Genomic DNA, 22,388 nt, shown 5'->3' on the forward strand with positions numbered 1-22,388 from the left:
CTACATCATACCAATTAACTCTGTCCCTATGTACATTTCTTATCTTTATTATATTACATTATACATAGTGATTGCAAAATCTATAGTCATGTTTTCTATTACCTTCTTCTTCTCAGAGAGTAAGCAGATAGGATCCAGTAGAGGAAAATTATTATTTGACTTCCTTCTATACAATAACAGAAGAAATTTCACTATAGGAGATATTTAGTATCCACCTAAATTCTGTGAGAGCCATTGTAAATCATGATACTCTAAGCTACTATTTTCGTTAGAAATAAAGAATAAGTTGGATGCTGGTAAGCTAATGCCTGTAATCCCAGCTATTAAGGAGGCTGAGATCTGAAGATCATGGTTCAAAGCAAAGCTGAATAGGAAAGTCCATGAGAAGCTGGAAGTGGTACTGTAGCTCAAATAGCAGAGTGCTAGCCTTGAACAAAAGAAGCTCAGGGACATAACCCAAGCTCTGAGTTCAAACCTCAGGACCTGCACACATACACACACAAAATAAGAGTAACAAATCATAATCATTCATTATTTACAACCTATCTTCTCCCAATAAGGATTAGAGGAAACCAAGGTAATGTGATTAAATATCCCATGCATGGCCCTTGGCGGAAAAAAAAGGTTGTGTTAAACTCTGATCTAGATTTTCCATAGATCTTCTCATTTGATAGTCATAACTACTCTATTAGGTAAAAGTTACTATCATCCACATTTGACACATGAGAAATCTGGAGCTTAAAATATTCACTAAGTTGACCAAAGTTACATGGTTAATCAAGAATGAAGACAAGGTATTAATATCCAGAATCTAGCTCAACAGTCTTGACTCTTAATCACAATGCATTCTTCCTTTAAAAGAACATATTACTTCAAAAATGGATGAGAAAGCATGACCGATTAAGTCAATGAATCATGGGCTTTATTGTGGAATTTTCAATAAAATATAAAAATAATTTAGAAGAGTCTAATGGCGGCTCTTCCATTTGTCAAAGGGATGCTTCTGTTTTACCCCTCAGGTGGCTCCAGGAGACTCTTTGCAGACTTCTGAGTAATAATATCAAGTGGCTCTCCCAGCAGTATGTTCTTACTACAATCTGTTGCTTTTAAAGAGCTCTACAAGGAGCATTGCATCCTGGGAGCAGCGCCTGGGTCCTCTGCCCTTGCTGCTCCCGGGGTATGGCCTTCAATTTTGGGACTCCCTCGGGCACCTCCAGCACTGCTGCAGCCAAGGCCACACCGGCCAGAGGGTTTGGAGGATTTGGGAAGACATCGACAAGTGCAGGTTCTGCATTCAGCTTTTCTGCCCCAGCAAACACAGGCACTACTGGACTCTTCAGTGGCACTCAGAACAAAGGTTTTGGATTTGGTATTGGTTTTGGCACAGCAACAGGAACTAGTACTGGTTTAGGTATTGGTTTGGGAACTGGCCTGGGATTTGGAGGATTCAATACACAGCAGCAACAGCAGTAAACTAATCAGGTGGTCTCTTCAGTCAGCCTACACAAGCTCCTACCCAGTCCAACCAACTGATAAATACTCTAAGTGCTCTTTTTCCTCCAACATTATTGGGAGATGAGAGAGATGCTATTTTGGCAAAATAGAATAACTGCAAAGCCTTCTGGGGAACAGGAAAAGGATATTTCAACAATAATACTCCTCCAGTTGAATTTACATAAGAAAATCCCTTTTGTCGATTTAAGGCTGTAGGTTATAGCTGTATGCCAAATAATAAAGATGAAGATGGTCTATTGGTTTTAGTTTTCAACAAAAAAGAAACAGATATTTGAAATCAACAACAGCAGTTTATAGAATCACTACATAAAGTTTTGGGAGGAAACCAGACCCTTACTGTAAATGTAGAAGGTATCAAAACATTGCCAGATGATCAGACAGAAGTTGTCATTTATGTTGTTGAGCGTTCTCCTAATGGTACCTCAAGAAGAGTTCCAGCTACAACACTCTATTCCCATTTTGAACAAGCCAATATAAAAACACAGTTGCAGCAACTTGGTGTCACACTTTCTATAGCAAAAACAGAACTTTCTCCTACACAGATCAAACAGCTTTTACAGAATCCTCCTGCTAGTGTTGATCCTATTATTTGGGAACAAGCCAAGGAGGATAACCCTGATTCTGAAAAGTTAATTCCTGTACCCATGGTGGGTTTCAAAGAACTTCTCCGAAGATTGAAGGTTCAAGATCAGATGACTAAGCAGCATCAGACCAGATTAGATATCATATCTGAAGATATTAGTGAACTACAAAAGAATCAGACTACAATCATGGCCGAAACTGCACAATACAAGAGGAAACTCATGGATCTGTCCCATAGAACTTTACAGGTCCTAATCAAACAGGAAATTCAAAGAAAGAGTGGTTATGCCATCCAGGCTAACAAAGAGTAGTTGTGGGTTCAGTTAGATACAATTCAGTGTGAACTAAATGTACCTACTCAGTTTAAGGGCTGGCTAAATGAACTGATGATCCTAGATCAGGACGCAGAATCATTTTGGAGCAGTCATATCTGAAGAAAGATACTATGTAGATGCAGATCTATTACAAGAAATCAAGCAGCATTTGAAACAACAACAGGAAGGCCTTAGCCACTTGATTAGCATCATACAAGATGATCTAGAAGATATAAAGTTGGTAGAACATGGATTGAATGAAACCATCCACATCAGAGGCAGTGTCTTTAGTTGACAATTAACTTGGGTTATGGGTCTGTAAAATGCTTTCTTTTACTACATCAGGCCTTCCTTAAGATAACAACATGGAAGGAAAAGAAAGGAAGAATCCCCTCCTGTCTGGGATTTTTGAGATTACTGACAAATTCACCTCACAGTTCTTCAAAGATTTCCATCTAAAAGTTTCAGTCACTTAAAAAGAGAAGTACATAATTCCCCAAAGTCTTGTACTTTTGTACATTTTTACAACAGCTTTGCATGTAATTACAGTGTTTAGTTTTTATATCAAGTTCACATATAACAAAACTGGGTTATTACTTGGCTGCTGGAGATTTGTTCTTCAGGATGTAAATCATTTTTTATATCTGTGAGTTCAACTGTGGGAGGATTTAAGAAAATTTAGAAGTATATAATGATTAATGTGGTTTTCTTTTTGTTCTATAAAGATTTGAAATATACTTTATATTAATTTACACAACACCTAGACAATTAGGATATAACAAAATTACCATTTTTGCAAAGTTTTTGTTTCTTAAACCTGCTATTTCTAAAAATATGAAAACTTTAAAATAAATGCTTAATTTGTAAAAATAAAATAGCTCTACAAGAAACTAAGGTCTAAAGTCAAAGATTTTGGTATTATATATGATACATGGTTTTACGGTTCAAAAATTTGTTTATTTTATAATTCTATAGAGATTTTTATATATCCTCGTATAAGTTCATGTTTATTATTCTGCAAGCCATCTCATATCAGAAGCTAAGCCATCTAGGAATTTAAAGCATATGATAGTTTTCCAACATGTACTTTATCCAAAATACATGAATGGGTAGTATCTTGGCATGTACTGTCAAATTTTAGGAAGTTAGCCAAATCTATTAAAAAATACCAAGAATGTTTTAAAATGATTTTCAATAGTTAAATAATTGAAACTGATTTATAGTCTCCAAAATTAGCAATAACAAGAGAAAATATTGAGAATGGCCATGTTCCCATAAACTAATTAGAAAAACAACAGAACTGGGAAGATCTTTGATAGTCAGGCAGCAAAATGGAGCAAAATCTCCACACAGTCACTGTCTTAAGGCTAACAATGAACACCAATTCTACACTGAGTAGGAATGAAGTCAGAACGAAACAGCAGGAGCAACTGAGATGGAGAATAAAATGAGAAGAAGAAAAAGAATGGGACCCTATATCCTCTAGCTGGAAGGTAAGTCATCTCAATGGCTTCTTTTTTCATTGTTTCTCCTACATTTTCTCAAATGCTTTCTGATTGACTAAGTGCAAGGTGTTCCAACAATCTGTTGTAAGAGACTAGCACCCCAAAATATACTTACTTGGCATAAGAAATTGCTGAGCTAAAAGGCACTTGAGAAGAAGCAGATGTGGAAAATCTCTCTGCTCTCCCCCTAGTTGTCTAGAAGCAAGACACAGATTTACAAAAGCTAAAGATACCCAATGTCCCCCTTCTATCAGGGAGGATGGTACTAACCAATGAAGACAACTTTAGGCACTCAATAACTGAGACAACTGATGACAACCTTTACTAATTTTCACCATGAACTTCTGTCCCTACAGACTTGAGGTCCCTTTCATCTTGTCACTCTAAAAATTCACTGTTCTTTGTTGAAGATGCTGTGCAAGTTGAAACTCAAAACCACTTATTTGAGACCTGTTCACTCCCTGGATAATTCCTATGTATATATGAAATATTCTTATTAAGCTTATTAACATGAATAATCATGCTTTTCTCTTGTTAATTCATGTTTTGTAACAGGGAATCTGTTCCAAAGAACAACCTATATGGGTTTATGAAAAAAAAAAACTTCCTTCACAACACAGGATACAGAGCTGCAGCTGTGTTTTTTCTTAAATGAATAGCAAAGCACAGGCAGAAAAGGCAAAGTTTAAGCAGCCCTATAAACTGCTGAAGTAATACTCCAGCAGCTAATGCTACCTCCAAGCAAGCAAGACACTGTGGAGAGAGTGGGTGGAAGGTGTGCTAACAGCTCCAGTGGCAGTAGTCCTTGCCTTGTTGCTCATTATGGATGAAAAAGGATGAAAGATGCTATCCAATCATACTTAAAGAGAATGAATGATCAGTGGTAAATAAGAGAGACCAGGGGCTCTTAGCCTGCATATGCCCAACATTCTGATGAATGTAGTAAGCTCAAGTCCTACCAGGAGATCATGAATTACTAGATCAGGGTAGATTAAAAAGATTTCTTTACAGTCCACATATATTAAATTACCCCTGTTAAAAAAGCAAGCAGGTTATTGACAAGTTAGAATTGCTGACAGTCTTATAACAGTCTTATATACCTGAAAGTGGCAACAAACCTCTGGTCTACCAGGGTAAAATACATTTCCCTTTTCTTTTCCCAGCTACACAACTGATACGAATGACAGAGTTCTTTATCCTAGACATGGCTATTTCTATTAATGGGCTTTCTAATTTCAAAAGTGAAGTAACATTAGGATCATGAGCTTTTTGTGAATAAAGGGAAGTAGAAAGACTAAGATATTGGATATCATTGTTTCCATAATACTTCACCCAAGGAGGAAGTAAGAGTTTCCATTTCTCAACCCAGCTTAATTTTATACATGTTTGCTTGTTAAGGTAGTAAGCAAGCATGTAATGTGCTGGCTTTGTAGGACATAAAAAAATTGACTTTACATATTCATTCTCTTTGTTATAAGAACAGATCAAAATTTAAAGTATAGTCAAAGTCTATTGTAAATTTTGGGTCTTAAGCTGATTGTTAAAATTCAGAATGATCCAGAATCACTTCATATTATTTTTTCGTTGCAGAGAATAAAGGTATCCAAAATTGTTTAGGAAGATAAAATTCAATGCACAAAAGGAACACAACTGTCATTAAAATTATAAACAATATTCACATAATCCACTATTTCATGTTGCTAGCCCTATTACCACTCAACTGACTTTGACTAGTGAATTAAAGGATTATGATAGATTATTGATTTAAAAACATAGAAATGATGCTTAATTTCTTATGACTTGGGATCCTAAAAACAATCCCAAATTTCACTTCAAGTAAAATCTTTAGATAAAGGAATATTGTAAAACTAAATGATCTGCTTCCATCTTTCTCAAGGGAACTCATTAAGAATTTAATTGGAAAATGACTTTGTCAGAGAAAGATTCAGAAGGCAGTGTTAGGATCCAGGTTAACAGAACCAAGACCATGAAACAAGAAAGCTGCCACGTAGACAGTGATTTATGCTTACTATTTTGGGACTTCTCAGAATTTGAACATGGTAAAAACCATGTCTTTCACATTTCATGAGGGAGAAATCATTCTGATCCACATAGGGTAATAGTTCTTACTTCTCTAACAATGCTTCCTTGTTAGGAGAGCATTTAACAAGGAATCTTAAAAGAAAAGTAAACCAAAGCTCTATGACGAAGTATTCAATTTTTAATATGGGCTAAGAAGCCTTAAATGAAAACAAAATAAGTAATAAGAACCCATGTAATTCAACTCTTAAAAATATAATCAGTCTTTCATGCATTTATTATCTTAAAAGTCTGTTCTTTTTGAGGAAACTAAATCAAAATCAAGTTTCCCTTTAAACAGCTTATTGAGAGACACAACAGCTTACTGACAGGTATGTTACTCATTATAGCTTTAAAAATTACGTTACATGAAGCACATTAGGCCGAGAGAGACAAAAGGTGCATGTTTTTTCTTATATGAGAAAACTATAGTTAGTTCATAAACTTATAAATAAAAACACTGGGTGGCATGCAAGTGTATACCAATGTATTAACGGAATGACAGTAGATTCAAGGGAGAACTCAACTAGTATAATTCCTCAGAAAGGCAAAATCAAAGTTCAGCAAAAGAAAACATCAGAAAGGGTGTACTAAAGGGGTCTGGTGGGATAAAAGGGAATGGAATAGATAAATGAAGAAGAAAAGAAAGGAAGAATACACTCAGGAATCTACTGTACATCCTACAAAATTAAGAAGAGTGAGGGGAGGAGTGGGGAGGGGAAAGATGTGTAAGAATATTGAAGGGGTGACATGGATCAAGATATAGTATATTATATTCATAAACTACCTTATTAAATGGCAACTCCTTTGTAAAACTATTTAAAGATAGAAGTATCTATACTTTTTGAAAGTCATGTGCTTTTTGAAAGAAGAGGTACATAGCCTTTGCATTAGTATGCAAACACTAATGTGTAAGAGAACAGACACAGGATTTTGGTTGAGATCTATTCTTTCAGTAAGTTTAAAAAGGAAAGTGACAATGAACCTTACAGTGAACTTAATCTAACAACTGAAAACACTAAGCATCACTGTTTTAGATACCAGAAGCACAATTGTAAAATAGATAATGCATATTAGAGGACATATAAAGGAATAGTACAGAAGCTCTGGCCTTGAAAATGTTTATTAACATTATGAATATAAGTAGAATGGTAGATATGTGAGGACAGGAAGTTTTTCCCTTTGTTTTATTCAATTACGTTTCTCCCAGATGAGCTTCTGGCCCCAGGAAGAGAACAATTGCTTGCCTGCTTGCTTGTTTGTAGTAAAGAAGCTTCTTGAAAACCTTTTAAAATAGTAAAGTTAAGTAGAAGGAGACAAATTGCTGTGGAAGGAAGGAAGGAAGGAAGGAAGGAAGGAAGGAAGGAAGGAAGGAAGGAAGGAAGGAAGGAAGGAAGGAAGGAAGGAAGGAAGGAAGGGAAGGAAGGAAGGGAAGGAAGGAAGGAATTTAACCAAAGAATGCTATGACACTTGTAAAGATTAACTGGAATAAAAAGAAAATGCTTTAACATGTAGGCTTAAATCTCTAGATGGCAATACTTAAGGGATATGCAGATATTTACCTGACATTTTTAGTGTACTTTTTAGCATGACAGTGTTTGCAAATAATAGCTCCCTTGGGACTTCTCTGAGAGCAGAGCTCTGATTAACACAGTATTCCAAGAAACAACTCTTACAACTTTTTGAAGCACTCAGCACCTTGAGCTTTCTCTTATTAAGAAATACGTAGCCCCCGGTGTGGAAGGATGATGACAATGATTAAGATACTAATGACTTGATTTCTCAGTGATTTTGTTCAACTGCAAGGCAGGACTTAAAAACATCCTTTAACTCTATATCAACCCCATCCCATATTTCAAACATTACCTAGTACTCAGAACATAAAAGTTGTTGAGAGAGTATAATCACATCATTAATTCCTTGGTCAATGCAGAACTGTCCTACAACATAAATGCCATTGAATACCAAAGTCCTTGTGAAATGATTGTTATGTGTAATGATAGCTTATCTTGGAAAATGAAATTACTCTGAATTCCCTACAGGCAGAAACCACAGGGTAGATGAAGAAGGACAGAGATGTCTAGAATCCTAACAAAAACACTCATCTAGTCATCCTTTAAAACATAGGAATGGGGTAAAGGATCTTTCTGGAAACCTTCTAAAACACTCCTGTATTTTAAGTACAAGGAGAAAAGTCGCCTGAGTAAGTGCTTAGAGGTAAGGGGAAAAAAAGTCAATTCTGAAACCATTCACTCATTGAATGACTTACACTTTAATTTTAATTCTAATCATTTATTATTACAATTATATGATCCACAATTTAAAAAATATCGATTAGGTTTGTATAGTTCCTGTGTGTGTGTGTGTGTGTGTGTGTGTGTGTGTGTGTGTGTGTGTGTGTGGTATATGTGCACATGTGTGCTGGTACTAGGGTTTGAGCTCTGGGCCTCAACACCTTTGGCTTTTTTGCCTAAGGCTAGTACTCCACCACTTGAGCCATACTACTTTTGGTGGTTAATTGGCAATTAGAGTCCAAGGACTCTGAAGGATTTTCCTGCCCAGGCTGACTTTAAACTATCCTCCTCAGATCTGAGCCTCCTGAGTAGCTAGAATTATAGGCCTGAGTCACCCATGGCCAGCTAACATTGTATAGTTTTTAAATGCTACAGAAAAACACCCTGGGTATCCCAGGCCTGAATAAAACATTCCTTGGCTAGGTTTGTATTCATTTACATCCTGTTTCCTGATGGCTGTCTTTAAAAGCTCTCCCATTCAGGGAATCCCAATATCATCAAAGCAATGTTTTAGATATGACAGACAAGTGTGACGAAAGAAGGAGTATACACCAGAAATCTGTCTAATTATGAAGTGACCACATCCCCAATTTTCATGCACCTGCCTTAACAATCAAGTGACAGAGAAAAGGGAGGGTGGGAAGCAGGGGTGCCTTTCAACAGAAAGCCCCAGGGAAGGTCTCTGCAGGGCATGGATGGGCAGACACCAGAGTGAGATCTGTGCCAACATGTCTAGACACAGCAGGAAACGCTCTGGGTCTTATGTGATGGTTGATACTGCAACAATTCAAGGGCGGGGAAGGAGGGTAGTCTCAATATCTACTTCATCTATTTTTGTATTCAGGGCTGTATTTCTTATGTGTCCGGCCAGATCAACTTTTCCCCCACATTGTTGCTTTGCTTTGGAGAGCTTACAATTTTCACTTAGCTATGAAATATGAAACTAGAAAAAGAGATCTATGCCCATAATCTTTCAACATTCAAAACAATATGTGCTCCTAATTTATGTTAAAATAGAGATGCTGAACACATGTGTTTTAAAAAACTCTGTAAGTTATAAATGATGTATGAAATAAGAAATGCAAGCACAGTATACAACAACTCATCTGCTTTCTTTCTTTCTTTTTTTTTGTCAGTCGTGGGGCTTGAACTCTGGGCCTGGGCCTCAAGCTCTTCAGCTCATAGGCAAGCACTTTACCGCTGGAGCCACAGTGCCACTTCCCGTTTCCTAGTAGTTTATTGGCGATAAGAGTCTCACGGACTTTCTTGCCCAGGCTGGCTTTGAACCGCAATCCTCAGATCTCAGCCTCCTGAGTAGCTAGGATTACAGGCATGAGCCACCAGGATCCGGCATTCATCTGCTGTCTTATTAGCACATACAGTCACAAAATTGTTAGCATTTTTTTTCCCCTAGTTTGGTTGAAATATTCTCCCTGACAGGTCTTTTTCAAAAACTCTTGAAAAATTTTACCCGGTAACTGAGTCTTTTCAAACAAAGCATAAATTCTTCCATTTTCTTTAAAAGATGAAAGGCTCTTAGATCATGTCAGCCTCTGAAAAGAACCACTGCATCTATGACTTCTTAGATTTTCCTCACATCATGCTGCAGGGTTCCCAATCCTGTCATCTTTTTGCACCTTGGAGTGTCAGGCTCCAGCCCTATGTCCTGCTTCCCACTTGTTTGGAAAGCGCTTTGCCACTTGAGTAATGCTTCTGCAACTTTATTTGTTAGTTTCAGACAGGATCTAGAACTTCTGCCTGGCCTTGAAACATGACCCCTTGTCTTGCACATTCCATGTAGCCCAAGACTTGAGGAATTACACTACCATACCCAGTCAAACCTTCTTAGCAGGAAAAGGATCTGGTCTTGCAAAAGGCAGCTGGTCTTGTTTCTCATTTTTCTTAATAAAGAGCAAAGCCACAAATCCAAAGTGACTCTATTCCATTTCAGTGTTTTATACCCCTTTCAATGCTCCCACCTCCCACATTAATAAAAGACAAGTCTTCCTTCTCTTTCGAAGTAGATTTCTTCACTTGGGTCCTGGGTTCTTCTGCCATTTACTCCCTAAGAGCCTGATGTTATATATGCCACTCATTTCTTTCCATTGTGTAGAGTAAGGGTGGTTAGAGATAATACTGCATTAAGATTGGAACTCAGAGCCTCCTGCTTGCTGAGAAGGTACTCTACTCCTGGTTTTAGTTTGTTTTTCAAATAGAATGTTGTAGTAAATTTGTCTTGGGTAGCCTTGAACCTTGATCCTTCTAGTACCTCTCAAAGATTCTTGGAGAACTTTGGAGTAGCCTTGAAACTTGATCCACTTCTAATACCTCTCAAGTACCTGGGACCACTGTGCCCCGCTCCAGTAATACCTATAAGAGGAGTTTCCTCACCTTTGGGAAGATGAGCCTACACTTTAAGAGCTTCTAACAGGGTTCTGTGAATTGCATAATCATAGGGTTTTGCTTAATAACATAATGTACTTTCTCTAATGGAGTATTCATTAATCTGCTAACACCTACTTATCTTGTTTTACATATGAAGTAAAAGGTTATACTTTAAAGACACTGTCACTATAATATATGTGATTTACTATGTAATACCAAATGTCTTCTACTATTTTAAACATTGTCAAATATACTACCAAAGATATTATCAGAGCACAATAACACAGGCAAATCGTTGCTTTAGCTGATAGATTTGGGATGATCAATGAGAGCAGTGACTCAACAAGACCAATAAACTTTTTTTGTCTTTGTTTTTGTTTTTTTTGCTGGTTCTGGGGTTTGAACTCAGGGCCTACACCTTCAGAGCTTCTTTTGCTCAAAGCTAGGGCTCTACCACTTGAGCTACAGTGTCACTTCCAGCTTTTTCTGAGTAGTCAGTTGGATATACAGGCTTTCCTGCCTAGGTTGGCTTCGAACCACAATCCTGAAATCTCAGCCTCCTGAATAACTCAGATTACAGACTTGAGCCAGCAGCACACAACTTAAACTTGTCTTTTTAAGGATACTGGGAAAAAAAAAAAAAAGGCCTGTTCTCTATTATATATATTTCTGGGGAGGTTCCTGGGGTTTAAACTCAGGAACTGTGCTTGCTGGACAAGTAAGCTACTATTTGAGACATAACTCCAGTCCTTTTGGCTTTTTTAATTTTTCAAATAGGGTGTCATTTTTACCCTGGGTGAGCTTAGACCATGATTCTCCTATTTTTGTATCCGCTTATTTATGCTTCCTATGTAGTTGGGATGGCACACATGAACCAATGTACCCTGGTTTTTACTGGTTGAGAATGAGTCCTGTGACTATTTTGCCTGGATTGACCTCAAATTCAATTCTCTTGATCTCAGACTCCTGAGTAGCTATGATTACAAGTATGAGCCAGTGTGCTCAGCCTCCCTCATTGTTTTACTGTTGGCATGTAGAAAACATGAAACAGTAAAGGCACTAATTTCAACACACTATATCCTATAATCAAGAACCAATATACCAATTTCAAGGGACCTTCAATAATTAAGTTTTATTATAATTTTTACCACCTATCATATTCTTTTTTTCTGCTACTCAAGTAATATAAAGCAAGTCAAATCTCTGATTCCATTTGATCTGTTTACTAATGAGTCTAGATTTTCCCTGACTATAACAACATACATCAAAAAAATTAATGATCCATTTGAATATACGATTTCATTAAGAAGTTGAGAGCAGACACCACATATTTCTAGTTCTATAAGTAGACCCCTTATTTTGGTTTTTAAATGATCCCCATCATTACAGCTAAGATTCACTAGCCAATTACCAGGTGCTAAGCCTCCTACTAAGAACTTGGCACCACACTAATCCTATGGGAAAGCACTATTATTACCCTCACTTAGCAGCAAGTTAGCAGTCATCAGAGAAGTGAATTCACTTGCCCAAGTTGATACGGCTACTAAATGGCACAGCCAGAATTTTAACCCAGGCTACCTAACTTCACAGTCTGACCACTAGATGCTATAAAGTGGTATGCAAGACACAGGAAGATATGTCTGTTTCAGATAAAGAGAAATTCATATATACTTAGTATCTTAGTATAGATGAATGTATAGATGAATATATGGAAATCTGTGCCTTGCTAACTACAGTCACCATTTACCATTGCCTTAAATGACAGAATTGGAAGAGGGTACTAAATAAAAGTTAATTGTAGCCAATATAAGGCTTACAAGGAAATGAAGCATTTTTAGGAAAATGAGTTTAACTGCATAAAAATATCTAAGTACTGAAAATTGTGTGAATAAGATGGCAGCAGCAAAGTAAACTTGGCCTGCACTTAACAGCTACAATGAGACTTTTTCCAGAAGCTCATTTCCCAGGAAGAAGCTCAGGCCAACAGCTTGCACGCAAGAGCAGCCCTGTGGTAAACTGAGTACTGGCTGCGGCACACAGGTCTAGTTAAATAAAATGTTCAATGAGAATGAAATCAACTAATGAATTAGTCCCAGGACAAATTTACAGCTTTAATTAATGAAGCTTTAGAATATATCAATAAGCAATGTGATGAAAGTTGTAAGGGAGGTAGTCAACCACTGAGCTATGTCATTTTCACTGGTCCATATAATTTACAGTCTTGTTGAAGATTAAGTGACAAGGAAGGATAAACATTAACTCATAGGCACAGCTTCTGAGCCTATAAAAAATACAAAGTATGACTATTTCCATTCTATGTAGTATAGTTCCATTCTAAATGCATGTTGAAGGAGAGGCTATGGAAAGCAATGGTAATTGTTTTGTTTTGTTTTCCCTCAATGTAACAAAAACTTTGTTTCCAATATTAGAGCTCAGACAGTACACATTCATACCCTTTGCTCTCTTCCTTTTTCTGGTCCATGGCTAATGGACTATCTGTAAACTCAGCCAGTTTCTTGATGTTCCTCTTCTAGGGGACCTTCATTCATGGATGATTCCCTCTCTCCTTGAGTGTGGGCTCTTTCTCATGACTGGATTTTTTCCCTGTCAACTGTTAAAGAACTCGAGTCTCTCCTACTATAGTTTCCAAAAAGAACAATCCTCCTCCATCTATAGCCCCCTGGTGAATAAAAATTGATTAGTCAAAAACACAGCACATTTATAAACATTATAAATAATGAGTGAGTGAATGGAACATAATGATTAAGAATACTGATTTCTGCATGGACTGTCCTGTTAAAATAGCAACTCCAGACTGGGTATAGCAGTTCAGGCCTATAATTCTATCTACCTGGGAGGTAGAGTTTGGGGGGATTGAAGTTCAAGGCCAGACAAAGCCAAAGTTAATGAGATTCCATTTCAACCAACAAGACGTACATGATGGCATGCCCATTACAGACATTAAGTAAGTGTGTCATAAACAAAGCCCTTCCCTGGGCAAAAACATGAAACCCTGTCTAGAAATGACTAAAGCAGCAGGCTTGGGGACATTATCTCAAATGGTAGAGGGATAGCCTACCAATTAGCGCTGAGTTCAAAGATCTCCAGTACTTCAACAACAAATCCAAACAACAACAAACCCCCCAAACCCAGCCCTACCAATATAGCAGATAGGTTATTAATCCCTGTGCCTCAGTTTGCTCACATAAAAATGGGAATATTCCCATAAGTAGTTACAAGAGCCAAATAACTTAATATTGTTCAAAGACCTTAGAACAATGTCTGGTACAAGAGAAGCATTCTGTAAGTGCTCTTTTTGTGTGTTGTTTCTCTGTAATAGAATCTTGCTATATATCCTAGACCAGTTTGAACTCATGATCCTCTGGGCTCAGACTCCTGAATGAGGGCAGTGTATCCCACACCTGGTTAAGTGTTTGCTAAGTGAATCCAACAAAAGAAAATTAGAGATGACACGAAGAATTGATTTCCCACCTTTCCAAGCTATAATCTATCCTTGTAGACTGGTGACACAAAATTTTCAATAGCTAACTATTTTGGAAGGTAAATATCTTGGAAAACACTTTAGTCATGTGAAATTGAACACGATAAACACCTTTTAATAAATATTCATCTTTTATAAAAATGAACTGAGTCAAGATATTACAAGTGACAAATGATGATTCTGTGTCCAGTAAACTGTACCTCTGGGACCCTCTGGTACAAGTAAAGTGGAAATTTAGGAGTGGGGTGGGACATGTCAGCAGGACGGTGTCAGAATACTCCCTGTTCCACACTGTCACTACTGCAAGAGGTGCCCAGCACATGCATCAGAGGCCTAACACTTCTGCCACTTTCAGGCAGATTCGGTCACTTCTGAGATAAAATTAATGATCTAGCTTGAATGTCCAAGCTTGAAGGATGATTTAAGGGTTTTGCTTTGTATCACCTTCAAGGACACATGTCCTTTGCGGTCCTACCTGGAGAAGATACAATGCGCTTCACAATTTTACTGAGCGACTTGAATACCTGCAAATACTGAATCTGAGATTTTGATCCCTGGCATATAGTAAGAGCTGATGTGACTTGGTTTCCTTAAAGTATTTCAAGAACAACTCAATTGCAAAAACCAGTTTCTATAGCATAGACTATTTCTAAGGTCTTATATAGTTTCATTATTACCATTATACTCATTTATGATAATTTCTTACTAAGACTACAAGTTTTTAAAATTCTAATTCTGTCCAAATAAGACAAGTAGTAAAGCCTCTCAGGAGTAATTCTGATTGAGAGTTAGAGGGTGGTAAGGGAGGAGGAAGGGTTGTTTTGCCATTTATATAAGATCAAGTACTTTAACATCTATGTGCCTTGGCTTCCTCATCTATAAAACTGATGCAAAGAAGTGGAGTTCATGCCAGGAGCAAAGCCTTTAAGATTCCTATCTACAAATAACTACCAAAAAGCCAAAAGTGGAGCTCAAAGTGATAGAGCACTAGCCTTGAGCTCAACAGTTCAGAGGCCATGCCTAGGCCCTGAGTTTAAGCCCCAGGACTGCCACAAAAAAAATGAAAACAAAACAAAAACTAGTGCTAATAATGATATGCTTAACTATTGGCAGTAGCTTGGGATAAAGTTGGACAGGTGTCTAGTGCTTCATAAACACTCATTGTTTGCTTATTAAAGGAAGGAAGTTAAAAAAAGAATCCTAACTACTTTTCTGGGAAATGTTGTAACAATAAACAACATCTTTTCCTACTCCTCTACTTGTCTACAGACATGTTTTTGCTTTTGTGTTTGATTGTTTTGTTTTGTGCTCATACTGGGGCTCTAACACAGGAACTTGAACACAGGGCCCACTCTCATTCAGCTTTTTCACTTAAGGCTGGCTCTATCACTTAAGTCATACTTCCAATATGGCATTGTTTGTTTGTTTTAAAAATACAATTTTACTGTTACTATTAAGGTGCTGTACACAAGGGTTACCACTTCTTAATTCAGGTAATGTGTACATATCTCTTTTGGACAATGTCACCCCTTCCTTCACTTTGCTTTTCTTTCACCTTTCCATCCCTGCCCACAAATTGCACAGTTCATTTTCCACATAGTCTATGTTGAATACCATGCCAATTCAGCACTTTTGCTGGTTATTTGAAGAGAGAATCTCCTGGAATTGTCTACCTAGCTTGTTTTTGAACTATGATCCTCTGATTTCGCAACTTCTGGAGTATTTAGAATTACAGGTGTGAGCCACTGGTGGTTGGCTTGTCCACTGTGTTTAAATATTTTGGTCCCTGCACATGTACTTGGACAAGGTAACTTATAGTGATTAATGGTCAAAACAATGCCATTAAAGTTATACTTAGATTTGATTTGATTTTTGCAAGTTATAGTACCCATCATTCTATTTAAGAATGCAAACTCCGGGTGCTGGTGGCTCATGCCTGTAATCCTAGGTATTCAGGAGGCTGAGATCTGATGATTGCAGTTCAAAGCCCAAGGAAGGAAAATCCCTGAGACTCATCTCTAATTAACCACCTGAAAACCAGGAGTGGAGCTATAGTTCAAGTGGTAGAGTGCAAGCCTTGAACAAAAGAAGCTCAGAGACAGCACCTAGATAGAGCCCAAGTACAAGCCTCATAAATGACAAAAGAAAAAAGAAGAAAAAATGAATGCAAGCATATATTTAACTATGTCATCTTTTATCCACTGACTTTCATTGTTTGGAATTAGACTTTGAATGTTCAAAAATGAAATAAACAAAATGACTACCCTCCATTTTTGTACAAATAAAATGCGAGGAATTTAAGACAGAGAGGAAAAAGGAAACTCCAGGGGAAATATGACTATACAAGATCTGAACAATTTGTAAAGCAACATTTATGAGTCAACAGTGGAAATCTGAATGCTGACAGGAAGAGGATATTTGATAATGTCAAAAGAATATTAATTTCTCAGGTAAGTTCTTTCAGAATTCCCTTTCTTAGATATACAACCTGAGATACTTTTTAAAGGACATGAGGTCAGGGATTTGTTCAAAATATTCTGGGCACAGAAAGGCATGTTGGAAATGTATGATTAAGAAAAGACTCCAAGATGGTAATTGTTGAAGCTGGTAATCAGTACATGAGCACTTCTTAAAACTAGGCTCTGTGTGTGTGTGTGTGTGTGTGTGTGTGTGTGTGTGTGTGTGTGTGTTTGTGTGTGTGTGTGTGTGTGTTAATGGCAATGAAAGCCAGGTTTTATACAAGCTCAGCAAATGCAAACACTCTTTCACTGACTTATATCCTCAGCCCTCTGTTGTACTTGTATGATATCCAAAATTAAATAAGTCAAAAAAGATAATGATTTAAAGTGTCACAAAATTCCTAAAACCTTATCTCATACTAATAATGCTTTATATTCATTAGCTCTGCTAGTTAGAATAAAGGAAATAAGGAGTATGGCTACTTCCCAGATGAAGGTGGGTGATAAGATGTGGGTGAATAAACCACCACATACTCTAGAGGCAAGAATCTCACTTAGTCTTAAGACAATAACCTCTGGCCTCTTCACAAGGGGATATGGCCCATGTTAATGGTAGTTTGAACTTAACATACTCTTTTTTTTTTTTTTTTTTTGTCAGTGGTAGGGCTTGAACTCTGGGCTTGGGCGCTGTCCTTCAGCTCTTCAGCTCAAGGCTTACTCTTAACAAGGTTTTGAACACTGCCTAACAGAAAACAATCACTGTGCTGCTATAAGCATCAGAAATGTCACCGAATAAATCCAAGATTATGCCAAATACCCCAGAAGCATATATTGTGATTTTTATTGATTCATTTGTCAAATAACCTCATAGAGCTTCTGAGAGGTGAGCAACATAGATGAACCCACTCAGTGAGCGCTAGCAGAGAAGTATTCAGTACAAACCAACTGGGATGTTAGAGGCAAGGGAATGGTGGAATGACGGAGTCCGGCAAGCATCATAGCTCAACCATGTTCCAGAAAAAGGGCTCAGCCGGGTGCCAGTGGCTCACACCTGTAATTCTAGCTACTCAGGAGGCTGAGATCTTAGGATCTCGGTTCAAAGCCAGCCCGGGCAGGAAAGTCTGTGAAACTCTTATCTCCAATAAACCACCAGAAAACCGGAAGTGGTGCTGTGGCTCAGGTGGTAGAGCACTAGCCTTGAGCTGAAGAGCTGAGGGACAGCACCCAGGCCCAGAGTTCAAGCTCAACGACCCAAAAGAAAGAAAAAAGAAAAATGGCTCATCTTCTAGATGAACTTGGGAACACAAAGACAGTATTTTGAGGATTCTATATCTAGATATTTTCTTATTTTCATCAAATAAATCAGAATAAAACAAGGGAACTCTGAGGGCAATACTTAGAATATCTTAGAAAATCTGAAAATATTCCTTATAAGACAAAATACAGAAAGAAGCTGATATAAGTCTTAATTGATACAGTCTTATGATAGTACAATTTCAACATTAGTGAAAAGGGGAACCTGTTTCTCAAAAAGTGGACAAAATCATATCATTTCCCCCTCTTACACTCCATATAGCTTGACAAACATATTAAAGAGACTATATATAAACATATGAGACATATATAAACATATGAAACATATATATACAAATACAAGCCTATTAAAGTGACTATAAAGCAATATTGGCAAGAGTCTATAAACTAGATTCACTTCAACAGGTAAGCAAATGTTACCTCTAAACAATCTTTCACATTAAGTCAAGGGCTGGGCTGTAAGCTAGATCAGCATTTCAAGACTTCCCTTTCCCTTAACAGTGTTCATGGGTGGGGAGCAATTTTTCTCACACACATTTCCACCAACAGTATGGAAGGGGATTTTGAAATATTACCATTATACAGAAACACATCATAAATTCTGTTCTTATTTCATAAAAATACGATCTTCTAAATTCTGTGACACAATTCCCCATCAGGAAAGAAAAAGTACATGTACCAGTAGATAATAATAAACACATCAAGTAATTTATCAAAGATTATATGGCTGTACCTGAATTTAAAATAAATTCCATACATATTTCCTAGAAAAAGAAATTCATTCTATCAGAAAGAAGTCCCAGATTATTTTACATTCATGAAACAATATATCTGCATCGGAATTCCTTAAAAATTTGGTATTTATGAGTCTCATTGTTGCAACGGGTCATCCTGTGTCCTTGTTCCAGCAATTTGTTTCTCTCCTTTCCTTCCCCAAATTAGATAAATGTACATACAAGATGCAGGGGACCAAAATCACATACAGTGACAACAAGGGATATACCATAAGGGGAAGAGCATACAAAGGAAACAAAAAAATCACATAATACATTAAAAACAACAACAATAAAGAAAAAACCTCTTGTGTCCATATTGTGGGGTTCATTCCACTTAGCATTGTCTTATATGGTTATATGTACATAGCTGTTGAGCTTTTCTGCTCATCTGATAAGATTATCCTAGGTGTATACTAATTATTGCATTATAAGGGAAACCATGGGACCTGTATTTCTTTGGGTCTGGCTGACTTCACTTACTATGATTTTTTTCCAAGTCTGCTCACTTCCTAACAGATGAGGCAGTGTCATTCTTTCTGATGGAAGCATAGAATTCCATTGTGTGTGTGTGTGTGTGAGAGAGTGTGTCTGTGTGTGTGTGTGTCTGTGTGTGTGTATCACATTTTCTTGATCCATTCATCTACTGAGGGGCATCTGGGTTGGTTTCATATCTTAGCTATGGTGAATAATGCTGCGATAAACATAGTTGTGTTGCTAGCTTTAGTATGGCCTTGTTTGCACTATGTTGGAAATAAACTTTGATGAATATAAAACTAAAGAAATTAAAAATCTCAATGATATTTGAGATTCGGAAATAAGAACCAAAGGCATCTGAAAAGATTGAGAGGGACATAGTTCAGCAGAAGAGAGTTGTTCAGTACACGTAAGGCCTGAGTTTGATCCCCAGCACCACTACACACACACACACACACACACACACACACACACACACACACACACACACACACCTAATAATAAAAATAAGAGCTAATAATAAAAGAATAACAACAGGTAAGCTTGTGAAAGAAAATGCCAGGTATAGCAGTCTTTGGCTGTAGTGCCTTGAAAATGGGAGCCCTGTGGTTCCATACTAGCCTGGGGAGGAAAAAATGGTAGTAAAGCCTTATCTCAAAAAACAAGGCAGGTATCAGGCATGTGGTTGCACATCCGTAATCATAGCTACACAGGAGGAGAAAGCAGCAGATAGAAGATTCAAGCTAGCCCCAGGCATAAGTGAGACTATCTGAAAAAGATATTAAAACCAAGCAGCCTGCCAGTATGGCTCAAGTGGTAGGGTGCTTGCAAAACTTTTGAGTTCAAATCTCAGTACTGGAAAGTTAGGAGGAGGAGGGAGAGGGAGAAGAAAAAGAAATTGAAAACTTAAAAAAATCATTTTTCAACTCTAAAATTTTATCAGAACATTTGTATTTAGTGTCTCTTGATATAATCTGATCAAAAAGAAAAATAACAATAAAACTGTGCACTGAAAAAAACGAAAGACATACTGACTTTGACAAGGAAACAAACTTCAGACTATATAGAAATGATCTTTTCTTTATTAATATTAAATTACTAAAACAATAACCGACCTCATGGCAAGGCCATACTTCTAGTTCTTCACCATAGTTTTATGCCCCTTGTAAGGTTTTCAAAGACATTTGCAGGTACCATCCATCTAACATTTTTGCAAACACGCAGAAGTTGGCAAGTTCAAAACTCAGAGATTCAGAGATGAGAAAATTGAGGCTGATAGAGTCAAAGTTTCTGTGATGATGTAGCTTAAATTGCTAAGCACATACATTCACCATTGTAACATTTAAGAAATACATGTTCTATCTCCATAAGTACTTGGTTACCTGATTGGCCGGTTCTCTTTACTGTCATAGAGTGAAAAGATGACTTCCAGCTCCTCTCCCAGGTTGGAACACATGAGGCTCTTCATTTGGACAAAGAGGTGGTGGCTGCTAGCCTGCACTGGGGTATCTTTCTTCCTATGCCGATATTCCATCTGAATGAAAAACCCCCATCCCAATAAAAACACAATTAGCAAGGTCGGAAGCAACCAATAGCACCTAAAACAAGAAATTAGTGAGTGATTTGGTGGTGACATCTTGGATCTAAGGGTGAGGGGAATATGGGGAAGGTCAATCAGCCAACATATATTTGTTAAGTATCTACCTCATGACAAGCATTGGGGATATAATAGTAAGTGAATGCATAAATCGTCCATGCTGTCAGGGAGATGACACTCCCAAGGAGGAACAAACAGTAAAAATGTTTTTCTCTCTCTCTCTCTGTCTCTGTCTCTCTGTCTCTCTCTCTCTCACACACATACACACATACACACAAACTGCAATTATGATGAATGCAGGAGAAGAAGTGCAATATCATGAAAGTCTAAAACTGGAGTTTGTAGTCTGGGTCAAACTTTTCCCAGAAAAAAGACAGAGTAGCTGAAAGGTAAAGGAGCAGAAATTATACCTCCTCTAAGACAGGACTCCCCAGACTGCTTAAAGTAGGGCCAAGGTTGCATTTCCTCCTAATATTTAGGTACTTTCATAAAATACATTAAAAATATCATGGCAATGTCAAAATGTCCTAAAGGTTTCTAATTATTTGCTCATCAATTATATACTTCGCCGAGCTTCCAAAAGGTCACAATTTAGCCAGGTGTTGGACAATGCTTTGAGCAGCAATGATAGAGGATAAGAAGACAGGAAAAGCACCTAGGAAGGCTTGTGTATTAACAGAACAGGTGTGAAGGAAGGGAAGACTCATCACTTTCATATCACTGAGTAATCACTTTTAATCACCTGCCAATGAAATAATTTTAAAACAGGGAGATTTTAACCTCACAGTACAGCCTTGGGGTGGGGGGGGAAGGTCATAACCCATAACCCCGTTTCTATGTTTATCATCTAAAGATTCTCAGTATGGTTGAAAAATTATTACTGAATGACTGACCAATTTTCCAAACTAAAAGACTACCTTTACAACGTACAGTTGTAAATGACACAGCATATTATCACATTTTTTCAAACTTTTTAATTTGTCCACTTGAGAAGCAAAAGATAAAAAAACAGTAATCCATCATGTGCGTCAGTAGTTCCTTTATACTAAAGAACAGATTGGCATGTCCCTGTAAAAGTGAAAGGTAAATACATTCTTTTCAATGTGTATCTCAGTACTGTGGAATGAATTACTCATAGTTATTAGAAGTAGTTCATGGAGAAAAAATTCTAACTGTAAGGGGGGGGGGGGAAACCCATAGTTCCACCTTGTTTTTCTATGAAGGTGGCTCTATATTGTGCTTTTAAAATTCCAGCCCCCTAAATTTCTTTTCGCTAAAATAAAAGCATCACATATTCAGAAAAATATATCTTTTTATCACAGAGGGAAGTCTTTTTTCCCCTAGAACTGCTAACTTACTTGCTGAGTTATATTATAAAGCTTAACATATGTATATTCAAAAGGGTCATATAACACAAGCTACTCTGAAGAAATGAATGACTGCTAAAAGACAGAGCTAGAGAAACAGATTTAAGAGTCTTAAGAAAAAAAATGGACCAACCTCAAGAGGGTGTCTGCTCTTGACTTCAAAGAATGCAAAGATTCCAGCATCAATCATGATATTACCAAGAACTGACAGAAAAAAAGTATCCC

General features: G+C 37.3%; 1 protein-coding gene and 1 pseudogene across 3 annotated transcripts in view; one reads left to right on the forward strand and one right to left on the reverse strand.

Annotated features, from left to right (window-relative positions):
* The window catches only part of Dock4 (dedicator of cytokinesis 4), a 429,879-nt gene that overhangs the window by 194,491 nt on the left and 213,000 nt on the right, over positions 1 to 22,388 (reverse strand). For all 3 annotated transcript variants that reach the window (XM_042684635.1, XM_042684637.1, XM_042684636.1), the window contains exon 8: positions 20,582 to 20,733. In XM_042684635.1, the coding sequence (XP_042540569.1) occupies positions 20,582 to 20,733 (152 nt within the window). The remainder of the gene's footprint in view (positions 1 to 20,581; positions 20,734 to 22,388) is intronic.
* LOC122111866 lies at positions 1,180 to 3,027 on the forward strand (annotated as a pseudogene).

The sequence above is a fragment of the Dipodomys spectabilis genome, unplaced genomic scaffold (assembly GCF_019054845.1).
Source record: "Dipodomys spectabilis isolate Male_0828 unplaced genomic scaffold, ASM1905484v1 ptg000089l, whole genome shotgun sequence".
NCBI lineage: Eukaryota > Metazoa > Chordata > Mammalia > Rodentia > Heteromyidae > Dipodomys > Dipodomys spectabilis.